Genomic DNA, 15297 nt, shown 5'->3' on the forward strand with positions numbered 1-15297 from the left:
AATTTTAAAAAATTATGGTTCTATGGTTCTATGGTTAGTGGTTCTCTCTAGAACATGACCCATATTTTAGTATTTAATATTTTAAACTATCATTTAAACTTTAGCTTTTATGAAATTTCTAGTGAAATTCAAGATGTAGCTTGTTAAAAAAAATTGAAAATTAAATTTCGATAAACCCGGACTTAGTAAATTGGATATCAAATTGCAGAATTTAATTATATCTGGATTGGAAGATGGTTTGAATTTACTTGTCATTTACCCATAATTCACGATGAGAAACCCAGAAGTTGGATTGGATTTGGATATCAAAGATCAAAACTTAGTCATATTTGGATATAATCTGGATTTGAATTATAATCATCCCTTATCCATAAAAAGACAAATTTCACTATAAGACACTATATAAGACAAATTTCACTAAAAAAACACCTAATCCTTGCGGAACGAATATAAGACAAATTTCACTGCACAGAAAACATTTCCTTTTCATGATTCGGCAACTCAATAGTTAAAATATTCAATAATATCTACTTTCGTTTCTTTTTCTGCTATTCAATTCAATTGTTACTCCCTTGTTTATCCGTTTTGCCTTCATGTTTGACTTCCTCCGGATCTGAACTGAACGCCTAACCGACACATAAACTTGCAAAACTTCCTCATTTATATATGATAATCACAGATCCAATTTATGGTAATACCACTCTGATAAATTTCCACAACAGTCTGCATTTTGTCTGCCATACTAATAACAATAGCAGTCTCGCAATAATAGAAAGCGTGCGACTCATCAAAACTCTAAGAAATCAAAAACAAAACGATAGCAGTAAGCCAGTAACTGTAACTTCATGCATCAAAGCCATATAAAAACAAAACCAAAACCGTCTCAGTAACAAACTTGTGCATTAAAGCTAATTAATAATCTCATAAAAAAAAATGAACTTGAATAGAACCGATCCTTATAATTGATATGAAAATAAGCAATCATAAATGAACAAACAGAAACAATTAATTGCAAAACTTTACCATAGTTTATCCGCATTAATGCTCTGTTGGTTGGAAGTAACCTAATGAGGAATCAACTGAACGGAAAATTGGGTAAAAATTAAAACGTTAAAGAAATGCTATTACAGGAAAGAGTATAGTGCAAATTTCACGATCACAGTTGTGAAGAAAATGGGTTAAAAGTGAGATTGAACATCAGCCCCTAAATTGACTAATTCCAGCCGCTCCAAGCATACAAGTTGCAGATTATAATTCACTAAACCCAAGCATATCATATAACTTGGAATACTTGATACCTAGCTACAGAACTAGTAAACCATTTCAAGGGGAAAGGAAGCACAAGTCAACTTACGTGTACAATATGCTTCACAGGAACTTTCACAGTGTCACTTGCAGAATACTGTATCAGTACTCGAAAATGATACTCATGGTAAAACGAAAGCACAAAATAGAATTTGTAACAAAATCCTTTTTCTCAAGTTTTTATGTATGTGTATATTATATATTTTGGGCACCCCTCACCCATCAAAAAGGAGATAATGTAATCTATAATTGGTCTAGTAAAAGAATACAAATGAATTTATCAAATCTGAAATTTTCGTATATCTAGCTTGGCATAGATCTCAAAAGACACCTATGAATGTCGATGTGATCCAACCTTTTCCGCAAGCAGAAAATCATTTTTCCATCATCATCCGTATCCATCTCAAGTCATCTCACTTTCCAAAATCATATACGAACAGCTTTACAAAACATAAAAATCCTGCATACATAACAATTTTAAACTTGTAAAAATTTACAAAATAATAAAAAAGCAGCAGAAAGCACATTTACTATAAAGTCAAAATATGTGTAACTATAGTCCATCTCTCCTCTGCACATGTTATTAGTACAAGTGAACAGTGAACTGTGGTGCATAATGTATGTAGTTATGGAGTGTTGAAGTCTCTGATAAGAAGGAATAACATGTGTATTTACAGGTGTCACAGTTTGTGCCAAATCTGTAGGAAATCTCTCCTCTGCACATTGTGCACTGGTAACTGTTAAAGGGTGTGTGCCATATGAGAGGGCCGAGTAAAAAAATCAGGGGGGCCAAGACAATTTTAGAGACAAAACAAATATATTGAAGCTTATAAACAAACTTATAGCCTTCTGAGCAAATCTTTTTTTCAGAGAGGAAATTAGAACAAACAAGTGATATTATAATGATAACTACGATCACATGAGCTACAGTAGCTATAACCTAATCGGAGCAAGCAAACAGATACCAGCAATACAATTTTGAGAAACATACTCCTGTCTGACTTCATCTAGGAAGCAGTGGTTCTCTTTCATCTGGTCCTACACGGTGACTCGCCTGAGTAATAAAGGAATACAAGTAACCATGATCATATTTTCCACTATATAATACCACATATATTGAAATTCAGCAAAAAAAAGCCAGATATTGCATCTCCAAGAAATGTTAAAGAATATTGAAGTACCTCTTCATTTGCCCCCGCTGCCATGTTAATAAAGGATGAATCCTTTGACCTGAATAGGGAAAAAGAATGTTAAATTTTAAATCTGAATGACATTTAGCAGTTGATAATGTTGACAGAAAGGATATGAATAGCCATAATTTTTTGGGCAAGGATGTCCATATTGTACTCTAAAACTATAAATTCATAAAAGTACGCTTCAGAAACTTTTGAACTAACAGAGATACCGATCTTGAAAATATATACACATCAAACGAGGTATGCTTTATATGCATTCCTAAAATGAGCTTCAACTTTTTCAAGGTACGGTTAACATCGAGCAAAATCATAAAAGAAGGTACCTATGATCTTTCTGAAGTTCTATTTGCTCCAAAACACCATTTTCTTGCTCATCTTTGGCTTTCGAAAGAGGTGAAAAGAACTGATGGAAAAATGCATCAAAACATAAGTTTCCAATTAAACGGGTAAGAATTTAGGAGAATTATATTACTTGTAATACCTGATGCATTGAGATAAAAACTACTGTAATGCCTAAAACAAAGTTAACAGTCAGAGTATGACCAAACAAAGCAGCAGACCCGATCCCTGTAAATATTGTGGCAACAGTCGAGGAATATTTCTTCAAAATAGTATCTGTATGCAACAAATAAAGCTCAGTGTAAATAACATGTACTGCAATGTATTACAAAAAGATATGCCCTCTTAAAAATAATATATACGCATCACACATTATTATGTTATGAATTTTATAATATTAGATAAAAAGTGCCTGAAGGTAAGGAGGGATTCTCTATGAAAATAAATGTTCACCAGCATATTTGAAGAAAAATGAGGACAGAATTCCTTGTGCTGCATTGTTCAATATCAAAAGCATTGTAGCTTTTGAATGCCCTTCCAAAATATTAAAGCTATCAGGACCTGAAATATTCAAAGGTATATTCCAGAGTCAAAGATTAAGTTTTACATTATTCCAAAATAGAGTAACAAATCATTTTAGAAGATTCTATATTAGCCATATCTTAGTTTATACAGTAATAATTTACAGCTAAAGGCTCTGATCATTTCAAAGGATTCCACTACACGAATACCTTTTGATCTATATAAAATATTAAATTTGTCTTATATTCATTATTACTATATACTACCACTTTAACATGAGCTGAAGTCCCTGAGAGCACATATTGGCCACAGAACACCAAAAGACCAGGATTGGCTGTCAGATTTATTAGAATTTTAATGGATTAGGAGCTACATCTAACCTCCTAGGACAAGCAATTAACCAAGAGAAGTAGGCTTCTCCAATACGAACATATATGACAAGCTTGTGCCCAAAATTATCAAGGCAAATAAGTAACTAGGAGGTGAGCAATCGCATAAATGGCTTAAATCACATCTTTCCTACCCGCCATGTTTGTTTGAAGGGATTATAATCCTCGAATAAATACATTATTTTCTCCAAATTTAAAGGATAATAATCCCATGGGATTCTGTTGCAATCACTTTTCTGATTCATTCATATGGAATAAAATACCTTCTCTCACAAGGTATTAAAATCTCATGGAAATGAACTAAAACAATGCTTGAAATATGAGTTCATGGGATTATAATCCTTTATATTTTAGATATATAAGGTAATAATCCAGGGATTATAATCCCATCAAACAAACATGGTTTTGTGTCTTATCAGTTCATGCCAAGTATTGGTAAAAAGCACATATCCATGCGGTCAGATTTATGCATACTCAGCTTATTACCAATATAACGAACAACAAAAACAAGGTAAGCGTGTACAGGCAAAAATGACTCAATATGTTTTTTTTTGGCCTCATACCATTAATTAAAGCCAGAATATCAAGTGTTTGACACTATCATCTAGCCTTGAACCTAAGTTTTATCTGTCTCATCAATTCACATCCAAACAAGTGGTCACATAGTATGCATACTCAACATAAACAACAAACCAACGTATATTTACCCATTGGGTATACTATGACAGCCAAGATGACTAAATTTACCGACTCAACTGGTGAATAAAAAACCAGTTACAAACGCATATTCAGGTGCAGGTCGTTACATCGTAGATCAAATATAATAACATAAAACAGATAAAAAGAAGATACAGGTTTCACCAAGAGAGCATTATATCAAAATAAATTAAATAATCTGTAGTGAAAAATTTGCAGAACTGGCCAATAAAGCTTTAATTTAGTACCTTTATAGATGACAGTTCCAAGAATAAATAGGAAGTTGAATATGGCACCATATCCATATAGGAACAAATTCTGAGAATGGAGGGGAGGGGGTCAGATATTAGATGATACATATAAAACCCAAACAGGAAAATATGATTACTTCAAGAAATATGCTCTGAGCAATGTCGAATAGCTGCTCAACATCAGTTATCACAAATTCAATAGAATTGTGTAAAAGAAATAAGATTCCAAGTTACTAAGAGAATTTCAAAGTCTCAAGGTGACAAGGTACAAGTAATCTTTAAGAAGTTGAAATCCAGTAATAAGTTAAGAAGCATCAGAGGGAAGAACTTGAGGATGGTTCCGCTTATGCTATCATATATTCCAAATTTGAACTCCTAGACATGTGTTCACCTTCACATGTTAGGAATCCTAAAATAACATTAAATAAGATGACAGGACTGCAATCATATAACAGCCCCACCATCAGTTTCCGCCAAATCAAACAAAGCATTGTTATAAATAACTATATATAATAGCCATAGGACTTCACATAATTGATTAAGCGGAGAATAGACTACCAGTTGAGCACACAAACCATTACCACTGTCCAGCTCTGAATTTAGTGAGAGGAAATTCAACCTAAAACACTTTTTCATCATACATAACATGTTACTTATAGGACCAACTCATTGTATGGTAAATCAATATTATCCAAATTCTGGACACGAATGTACATATCAATGATTCTATAAAAGCAAGTCCAATGCTAGATGCTAACCTATTGCTATTGCTATAACATAGCATCAAAAAGTATTTATTGATGCTAAAATAGAAGTGGCACTCCAATGCTAGTTCTATAACTAGTTTTAAATTTAGCCAACTTTTTTAACTTCTGTCCAATTCAATGTGTTTTTGGTATTGAGTGATGTACAATGTAACAATTGTTTAATTTCAACCTTCATTCATAGTTGTTGCTTATGTGGCAAGTGTGGATGGATCCATCTTGGTTTCAGATATAAAACCGACGATGCATTTATGCGTGGATGCATTCAATCATAAAACCCCTTTGGAGTTCAGATTTTTTGCATTTGGTGCTATAACATAGCAACAGGACCAAGTAAGCATTGTATTGGACTTGCTCTTAAGATAGATTATCGGGTATTTCTCTTGAATTATATCTCAAAATTACATATTCAGTAAACAACTACTGAGATTTAATCTTTCTACTAAATATGCAACAGCTGAATGTCATATATATATCTAACGCAGGAGAAAAGTTAGTCATACAGAATGAAATAACCTGAAGATAAATGCTTGTATCATATTGGCTCTTCAAAGCGTATTCATTGTATACTGAAGCCAGAGATGGAACAGTCACCTGTACATTAAATATATAACTTGAGGAAAGTCTACTGAAGACCTATTTAACAGATACGAACATTAGATAAATTAAATTAAATGCCAAGTCAAATGAACATTTTAAGGTAAATGAACCAATTCCAGGAAAAACACACAGGTTTGAACAGCTTCGCTCTTGACAAAGCCATAAAACAAGGAGAATAACAGACTCACTTACGAATATACATGTATAGATATATGCACCCGTCGCTACCGGAAGACCCAAAGCAGATGAACCCTCAGGCAGGGAACGCATTTGGTTTATACTAATGCCAATGAGCAAAAGTGCAAGAGCCTCCCACTGTGACAGGCAAAAAATCAGAATGCAGAAGTCAAAAACTAATTATTTCAAGTGTCAGACCTATAATAATTGCTTCACATTAATTATGATCTGGTCATGTAGAATATATTAAAGTTGATAATACAATTGACTATCTTGACAGCACTAATAGCCAAATAAGATCATGTAAGACCTTACTGAGTTTAGCAACTGACCTGAATAATAGAAAATCGCCGCTTCATTATCATCCTCAACAAAATAGCAATTACCAGGACCTGCAATATTTTAACTTTACCCTCATCAAAAAAGAATAGATTACGAGGTCCATGTACATAAATAGGTGACAAGTCAATCACAATTAATCTTATGTAACTATATTTAATTACTCATCAAGTATATTAGCACGTGAAAGAGTTTCCTTGTAAAAACTTACGTAGTTGCGCATTTAACCATTTAAGTTTTCGGGATTTAACATATAGTTCCTGGTTGCACTTCTTTTGAGAACTTGGACTTTGAAGAATATTATACTACTATTCAGAAATTGATGTCAGCATTCTAATATACATTCACATTAAAGATATATCTTGTATCTTTACAAATCCACCCACTTATGGATAACAAAATCATCCTTGCGTTCAACTGGCAATTACGTGAATGGAAACAAGGGTGCATTTGAGTTGTGCTAAGACCAACATTTATTGTAGAGAATTGGTCATCCTGCCATGTCCTTATTGAGATCTTGTGCATTTTACTAAATACAAGGTAACTGCTAAGGGCAGGAAGATGATATGAAAATGTGCACACTCCACTCCTGCATTATGGAATATGAATCAAACTTTAAGTAAAAAAAACTCACTCATTATCATGCACTATCAGTATGTTCACTTAAATTATGGAAAAATTTCATCACCAACACTACATGAAGATGGTAAGTTTGCTATTGCTCATTTACAGTCTTCCATTCCTTTTGCTCTGACTACATACTGACTTAACCTTCCGAGTCCCCCTGGCAGGCGGTGCCATTGGCCAAAGTTGTTATTATCTCTCCCAGTCACAGCAGATTTTGCCATCTATACTTGTGCATACATTTTCATGTATCCATTCTAAAAATATCATTCCCTCTAAAACGCATCAAATTTCACAGACTTGAGTTCTACCAAGGTTGCTACTTTATTCTCTAGCCATCAAGATTTCAAACACTCAAATCTCATCAGACTTATTATCAATTGGCTAAATTTTGCTATGTCCAGGTTACAATGTATATCGGAATTTGTAATGGCTAAGATTGCCACTTGGGATGCTATAAATGAAAGAAGGATGTAAACAAAACAAAGTTCACGTAAGAGTAAGGTAGTTCTCCTGCAGGGTAAAATTTAACTCATTTGGAGTTAAAATCCATTATATACTATTATCAAAGTTCCAAATCAAAACAACTTGCTCCACACATCTCAATGTCTTTAGCCATGACATGATTTCTTATTAATTGTCAGCTTGATTATAGTACTATTGTCAGTTAGATTTTCGAAAAAACTGCAACTGTAGATAACGTGCCTAGTTGTTTACTGATAATAATACTCTTAAGAAATCATAATGTCACATGCAGATGCAAGCAAAAATGAGGGCACCATCATCAAAGAACAAGCTCTAAAAGTGAAAAAACATATCAGACTTACTTTTAGATTACTCAACATCTTCACAGTGGCAGGATTGAAGTAGAGCTGCAAAGGAATTTTGAGTCAAGATGCTGTTTATCGACAATACAATTAATTACTCCAAGAGGATGAATAACTGGACATGGAAGGCAAAACTCTTGGCAAGAACAGACCCCAGCTTCATAGCAAGGAGTCCGCCAGTTTCCAGACGTCTGATGTATACATCATACAATATAACAAAAACATATATAACATGACTTTTTCATATAACATAATTTACTCGTCTTTCGAATATTATTCTCTTCCCTCACCAAAACTTATAAGAGTTATCATTTTAAAAATGTATATAGCAGAAGTGTTACTTCCTTAAATAGAAACTTAGCGCATATCAAAAGAACCAGCAAAATTTATATTTGCAAGTAACTAAGTATTCACAGTCTTCTGTGACAAAAAAAAAAGTATTCGTAGTCTTCTAAAAAGTAAAAATAAGAATGCAGTGCTTGCCTACCTTCAGTGACACCAATTTTTTAGGTGTTCTATCTAAGTAACTTAATCCATAAAGTTGAATAAAAGAATCAAATACCTCTTCCTCTTTTAGCCCCATAGCATATTTTACATTAAACATACAAGCATTAAGAAATATATTTACTAGTAGGAGCACCCTATGCTGAGATCAAAAAACCCACCAGCAGAGTTCTTGAGTGTACACAAAAATAGATTGATGCCTTAAAAATACAAAAGAATCTTGGCAACCTGATAATGGCATACTTACATAAATATAGGAAGGGGAACCGGAAACAACCTTTATTAGCACTAACTTTTTTCCAGTATCTTAATTGAATGAACTTCTGTAATGCTTACCAAAAACCCCGCAAAGTTTAATCGAGATTTTATTACATCACTAGTTTAACATATGTACATGTAAGACGCTAATCCATATAGTTACAAAAAATTCTTAGGGAGTTTGGTCTTTTGTGTGTTTTTTCATGTAAGATATATTTTTTTTAATTCTTACCTTGAGTCTATAATGTTTATTTATTTTGTCCAATCCAATGATATATTCGTTAAGACCGTGTTAATAACTAGGGAGTCAAGGAACTAAAGATATATTTATATCATCATTAGGGAGTCTGGAAACGGAAGTAAACACAAGGAGATTTATTACATATTTTATTAATTAGGTTAAACATATTAAGTGTAGAGGGAAATACTTTTTGTATCTACTTATCTACATAATATGTGGGTTCTATCATGCAGGTTATATATAATAAGCCCATTTCTTCCTAGCCTTATTTAATTAGGTTAATTTTAAGGTTTCTACTCCCTGCATAAATTATGTAACTATCACAAATTATTTTAGAATTAATTATTGAAATATCATCAAATGTTATATTGAGCCTCTTCATACATAGGCTGCAATCTATCTTAATTTCTCCCTTGTGTGGTTCGAAAACCCTTGGGGCAATGTATTTATGCCAACAATCCACCGTAGTTCATCTTTTATTGCATTGAATACATATATTTATGTTTCTCGATTTCGAATTCTGACTTTGCCAACTACTGATGGCTAACAATTTTATGTCTGTTTTAATCAATTCAATTATGGCTAGAGTTGGACTTAAATAGTTCAAATATTCTTAATTTACATCTAATGGTCTATACTTACTAGTATCATATTAATGTCACCATAATATCCAGAATATGAACATCTTTTTAAGAAGAGTCAAACTTACATTGAATCCTAAAATTGCCTACTGCCTGCATTACAAGTTTTGGAATATGATGAATCTCTAAAAATAAATTAAAGCAGTCTAGACTCTAGACTGGTCTTGTAGACAGAAGCATATGCACTAATAACATATGATGTCTTGCCATGAGTTGATAATGGATAATTATGATGAATATCTTAGCATCATTCTTCTGTCCTGAACAACATAATATATAAGGCGACAACAGCCATTGAAAGTATACAAAATTCAGAAAAAACGTATTACCTGCATAGTGAACTTTAAATAGTTATTGATAGCATAAAGAAATGCTGGGACAGCTAGAAGCATATTGCTGCGAGCGGCCTGCAGTTAATTCGAATTAATTATTAGGTCAAGACACAAAAATCAACCTACAGAGTAGGCTTCATTTTTAAACTAATACTGAAGGGGGAAAATCCATCAAGCATGTAAAAACATATAGATTCATAGATGTTCATACATAACTCGGACCCTTATAGGACCAAAATTGAAAATGTAGCACAGATAAACAAAAAATGTTAACATGGTTAAAATTACCGCATTCCTTGCCCCTAAGCATTGTTATCAAGTCGACGACTAGTTGACAAGTTGTTTTATAGAAAAAGTCAAGCAACGACTTATTTAGTCTGGCGACTTATTTTCAACATATCAGTGTCTCCCTAATCTTTGTATCATTTCAACTTCACATTATTATTTCCTTCCTGTCACTACTTTTTGGCTTCATGCTATGTAATATTTGTATCATTTTCAACATATAAGTACATCCCTAATCTTTGTATCATTTCAACTTCACATTATTATTTCTTTCCTATCACTACTTTCTGGCTTCAATTTATATGTGAACTAACAATCTGCTACGTCGTACACATCTCACTGTTGCTTATTATCTTTTACTTTTGATTCAAACTATAAACTGATGTGTGTTCAACTATATTTTATATATTAAATCTAGTAAAAATATGTATAAGAATGACTTGTCGACTTTTTACGACTAGTCGGGCGACTTGTCGACTAGTTGATTCCAAGGTATCCGGGCGCCGAGGCTCGACTTGGCGCCGTAATAAGCTTGCCCCTAAGCCTGTAATATTATATACCATGCCTCGAACTAACAATATAGACATTTAATACAATACATACACGTTTAATACAATACAAAACTATTTTCACCATCAAGTCCTACTGTTCTAAAAAGACATTATTTTGTGCAAGGAAGCATCTTAATATATTAAGCATGGTGTCAGCATATAACGATTTGGCAACAGACAAAATCAACTAATGGATATTATTCCAAGAAGAATGACCTGCATAAATGTCGATATTGAGAGAAGTGGTTTTTCTCCAACTTTCTGATGCCTAGCCTGCAAAATCAGAATGAGAAATCAACACTTTCATACAACATATACATAGAAAATTTTAAAAGCAGATGGATGTCATCACAATGGCAAATATAGAGAAATGTAGCTTGTCAAAGAATGTACATGTGAACATGCTTATGTCTGTAATTCATCTTCCACAATATGAATAAATGGTGATAGCTGGTATCATCCTAGGCATAAAGGCATATTCTTATTCTTATAACAGACTAAAGCCTCAAATATCTACAACACAAAATAGTATCCCCTGCAACCTCCTCATCTTCTCATACTGTTTCTTTTTCCAATTTTAAAATTTCTAAGAAATTGCAAATTTTTTTACCATAATAAAATCAAAAATTCAAACATATTTTGTAAGTTATTAATAATGATCGTCCTCTTTTCCATGCTGGGGGTTTCGAGGAAACCTCTCAACTATTTCAGTTTTGGGGTTAGCTCTGACTCTTACCCTCTTCCGGATGGGATAATTTGGGTAATGTTTGGTTTAGGTACATGTGTAGTATTGTAATTACAATAAATTGCATTTTATACATGAATAATATTAACATCATATTCTCAAATCAGCTATTAATTAGTTCATATGAATTACCAAAACAATTCCAGAAACAATTACCAGACTAACTTGATGCAATATTGTAAGAACAAAAAATTATATGTACCTGAATCAAGAGCATAACAATTGCAAAGAGAACTTTTGCAATTTCTGTCAAAAAATTAACACTCACTGGACTAAACTTGAAACTTCCATCCACCTTAGACATGAAGACCAATATAGGCTGCAGAGTAACAAGAAAGTTTTAAGCTAGTATCAAACATATGCAACACTAAAGGCATGACATGTTCCACTGTATACGATGAAAGTAGTTACTTTTTCTTTGGTGATGTCATGAACTAAATTTTATACACACATGCAAGTCTTTATTGAGTTTCGAGCCTTCGAGCTCTCGGCATCAAGAGAAGGGACCATCCACTGGCCTCTAATGCTTAGGGATGAGGAAAGTAGTTATTTGGGGGAGAAACTCAAAAAAAAAAAAAAAATCATATAAATTACTAATAAAAAAATATACCTCTCTTCATGTACATGATAGTTTTGCAAGGAATTAGTGCTACACACATCAGAGGTTGGAGAGAACACTACTAGTCAGTGACAAGATTATTTAATATATTTTTCACCTTACCACAGCCTATATTTTCCATTCAGAACAGCCAGTGGAGACGGAGTACTTAATTTCAAATGGATCAATTTTAAGTCAACTGCTTATTATCCAGTAATCTGGAGGAGAGAGATCATTCAATTCTACAAATGTTTCAAGTCAAAACTTTACTTGCCTTGTTGGCTTGTTCATATACTAATCTTCAGTATCATCAACAAAGCTAGTTTATATACAAAGATCTCTCCATTTCTGAAGCACACCTAACTACCTAAGCAATATTCAGATGTTTTTTTACAGATCCAGTTCACATGTGGATAGCCGTAATATTTTAACTTCTATGTTTGCCTTCATGCTTAAATATCAAATTTGTGGAGCCAATTTGCAGTATCAGTGGCTCGTGTAATGATATTATTGACATATGTTGCGATTATATTGGATGAAATAGAATATAACTCCATACTTCCAGAAACTAACCAAGTTGTTATACCGTGGTTTGTATTTTGAATGTTTAATGTGGTTGAAGCTAGAACCCAGCTTCTTAATGTATTTTGAGAGAGAGAGAGAGAGAGAGAGAGAGGTTTTTAGCTTAATGCTTATTGCTCAGATCCACCACACAATTTCCAAACATCACTTCATTCAAAGGGAAAAGAATGCTAAATCCAGGTTGGGCTGTTATGGTTTGAAGTCAACTAACTTATTCCTGTTCATTTGGCAATGATGCATCAAAATGAAGTTATGTTGGTCCGTGATGTACTAATACATGTTTAGGGTAATCATATCGGTTTTCCCCCTCCTTTATGGCTTTACAGTTAACTCAATTAAATGTCCACACATGAAAATGATATAGCATTAAGTTTTTGTTCTCATTATTCTTTTGCTCCCGATGGTCCCACTTTGTAACAGCAGAGCATGTTCAAAATTAGAAAATTCAAAAAACTAACGGTAGTATATGCTTATCTAGTCTTCCTTATTTCCATCTACAATATATTTTTTAAAAAACACATTGATCATAATTTACAAAATATCACTATTTATTTGAAATTCAAAGATTAATTATTGCTTAAAATACAAACGCTTAAAAGTGAAACCGAATTTAAAATGTTAAATGTAGTGGCAATCGTATGCCTATATCTAAATCAAGCAACCGCCAGTAAACTCTGTGAAAATTACAATCTTGAATTAAGCTAATCACAAGTTTGCAATTTACAAATGAAGCAAAAGAAAGGAAGCTTTACCTGTAAACCGACAAGCATACAATCACCAACGACCAACAAAACATTAAGAACCCGCTGCTTGGACGACACTTTGCTCCGATAGCGATCATATGCCTTGGACACCGCCTTGGTAGGTGGATAAACCAATTGGGAATGACAGACACTGCATTCCACCATTCCTTTCTTCATTCGACTTTCGCGTAAATCCTCTCACTCTCTCACTGTCAAATCTGTCAATCCAAACACCTCACAATTATCAACACGAACATTTTCAATACATCCAATTCAAAATCACACGCCCGCAAATAACACACGCATTCGAAACGAAAACTGAACATAATCAGATCTCATCACGAAAAACAAATAATTGAAGCCGTGTGAAACATAGATCTTGCAACAATAGATACAAATTTGAGATGAAACTAACCTTGACTATAGGTATTGAATGACAGCGAGATCTGTTGAGACGAGAATTAGACAGGAAAGAGAGGGAGAGAGAGCTGTGTGTATAGATATAAGCAGCCAGAGAGAGGGAGAGAGATGGAGAGAGAGAGTCGGTGAAGAGTCTTTGCTTGCTTAAACTTGCATCATGCTCTTTGTAATTCAGCAGGAAAGTGACTTTTCCGCCAGCTTATTCTTATTTTTATAAGCCAGCACCGGTGATTTGGCTTGTAATTACCACTTTCATTTATCGACTCTCTTTTTGTAACTGTATTTGGAAACATATATTATTCCGGATCGGTTACGTTATTCCGGATCGGTAAATAAATGCACAAATTATCTTGGTGTGTATTCCATATCGTTTTTTATGCATAACAGATATTATTTCATGTGTTTATACTGCTATATAATCTCATTATTATTACTTAGCGTAATCTATCTATAATCTATAATAATCTATAATAATAGATTAATAAGTCAAAAAACATTTTTTTATTAAAAGAGGTATATTCGATAGGGATTTTAATTCATTGTTTTTAGTTTATGGATTTTGAGTGATTGTATGTGATTTTAATTTCGTGCGGATTCTTGATAAAATGTCACATACTTAATAGGTTTTAAGCACAATACTTCAAAATCCCATTCATTTTGGTGGAATTTCAAAAAATTTAAAATTCACTGAAAAATACCATAAAATCTATCATTTTGTGAAATCCAAAAAAATCCATCAGCATTTGAATACCATCAGATTTTAAACAATCTCAATTGAATACGATCGGATTTTAAAGCATAATTTAAAATGCCAACAGAATACCACCAGATTTTGTAGCATAATTTAAAATCTCAATTGAATAGCTCTGGATTTTAATAAATTTCAAACAATCTCAATCGAATACCTTCGGATTTCATGAATGCAAAAAAACGCTTTAAAATCTCAATCCAATACCCCCCTCTAAGTTATTGATACAAAAAAAAATATTTATACATGAAACTGAGGGGTGTAATCAATTGAGATTTTAAAAGATTTCTTTATTTGTGAAATATGAAGATATTCAACTTGAATTTTAAAAAGTGTATCAAAATCTCGGGATATTCAATTGAGATTTTAAATTATTCTACATAATCTGATGATATCCAGTCAGATTCTTAAATTATGTTTAATAATCTGATGGTATTCAACTAGGATTGTTTATAATCCATAAAAATCTGATAATATTTAAATACTAGAGGATTTTTTTTTGGACTTCATAAATAATAGATTTTGTGAGATTATCCCGTGTATTTTGAGATACTTGAAATCTCACCAAAATCCATTAGATTTTTGAACATTTTACTTAAATCCTAAAAACTCTGCACCAA

At 32.8% G+C, this 15297-nt stretch overlaps 1 protein-coding gene across 1 annotated transcript; it reads right to left on the reverse strand.

Annotated features, from left to right (window-relative positions):
• Positions 1-1451: 1451 nt before the first annotated feature.
• On the reverse strand, positions 1452-14190 carry LOC108199896 (CMP-sialic acid transporter 2). Its single transcript, XM_017367918.2, has 16 exons — positions 13925-14190; positions 13519-13727; positions 11789-11905; positions 11058-11114; positions 10003-10080; positions 8030-8074; positions 6572-6631; positions 6255-6377; positions 5979-6056; positions 4696-4765; positions 3294-3401; positions 2983-3116; positions 2825-2904; positions 2487-2535; positions 2297-2359; positions 1452-1765 (listed from the first exon to the last, which is right to left on the reverse strand). Exons 2-15 carry the CDS (start codon positions 13684-13686, stop codon positions 2309-2311), a joined length of 1218 nt encoding a protein of 405 aa, XP_017223407.1. The 5' UTR covers positions 13687-13727; positions 13925-14190; the 3' UTR covers positions 1452-1765; positions 2297-2308.
• Positions 14191-15297: the final 1107 nt, after the last annotated feature.

This window comes from Daucus carota, chromosome 8 (genome assembly GCF_001625215.2).
Source record: "Daucus carota subsp. sativus chromosome 8, DH1 v3.0, whole genome shotgun sequence".
Classification (NCBI taxonomy): domain Eukaryota; kingdom Viridiplantae; phylum Streptophyta; class Magnoliopsida; order Apiales; family Apiaceae; genus Daucus; species Daucus carota.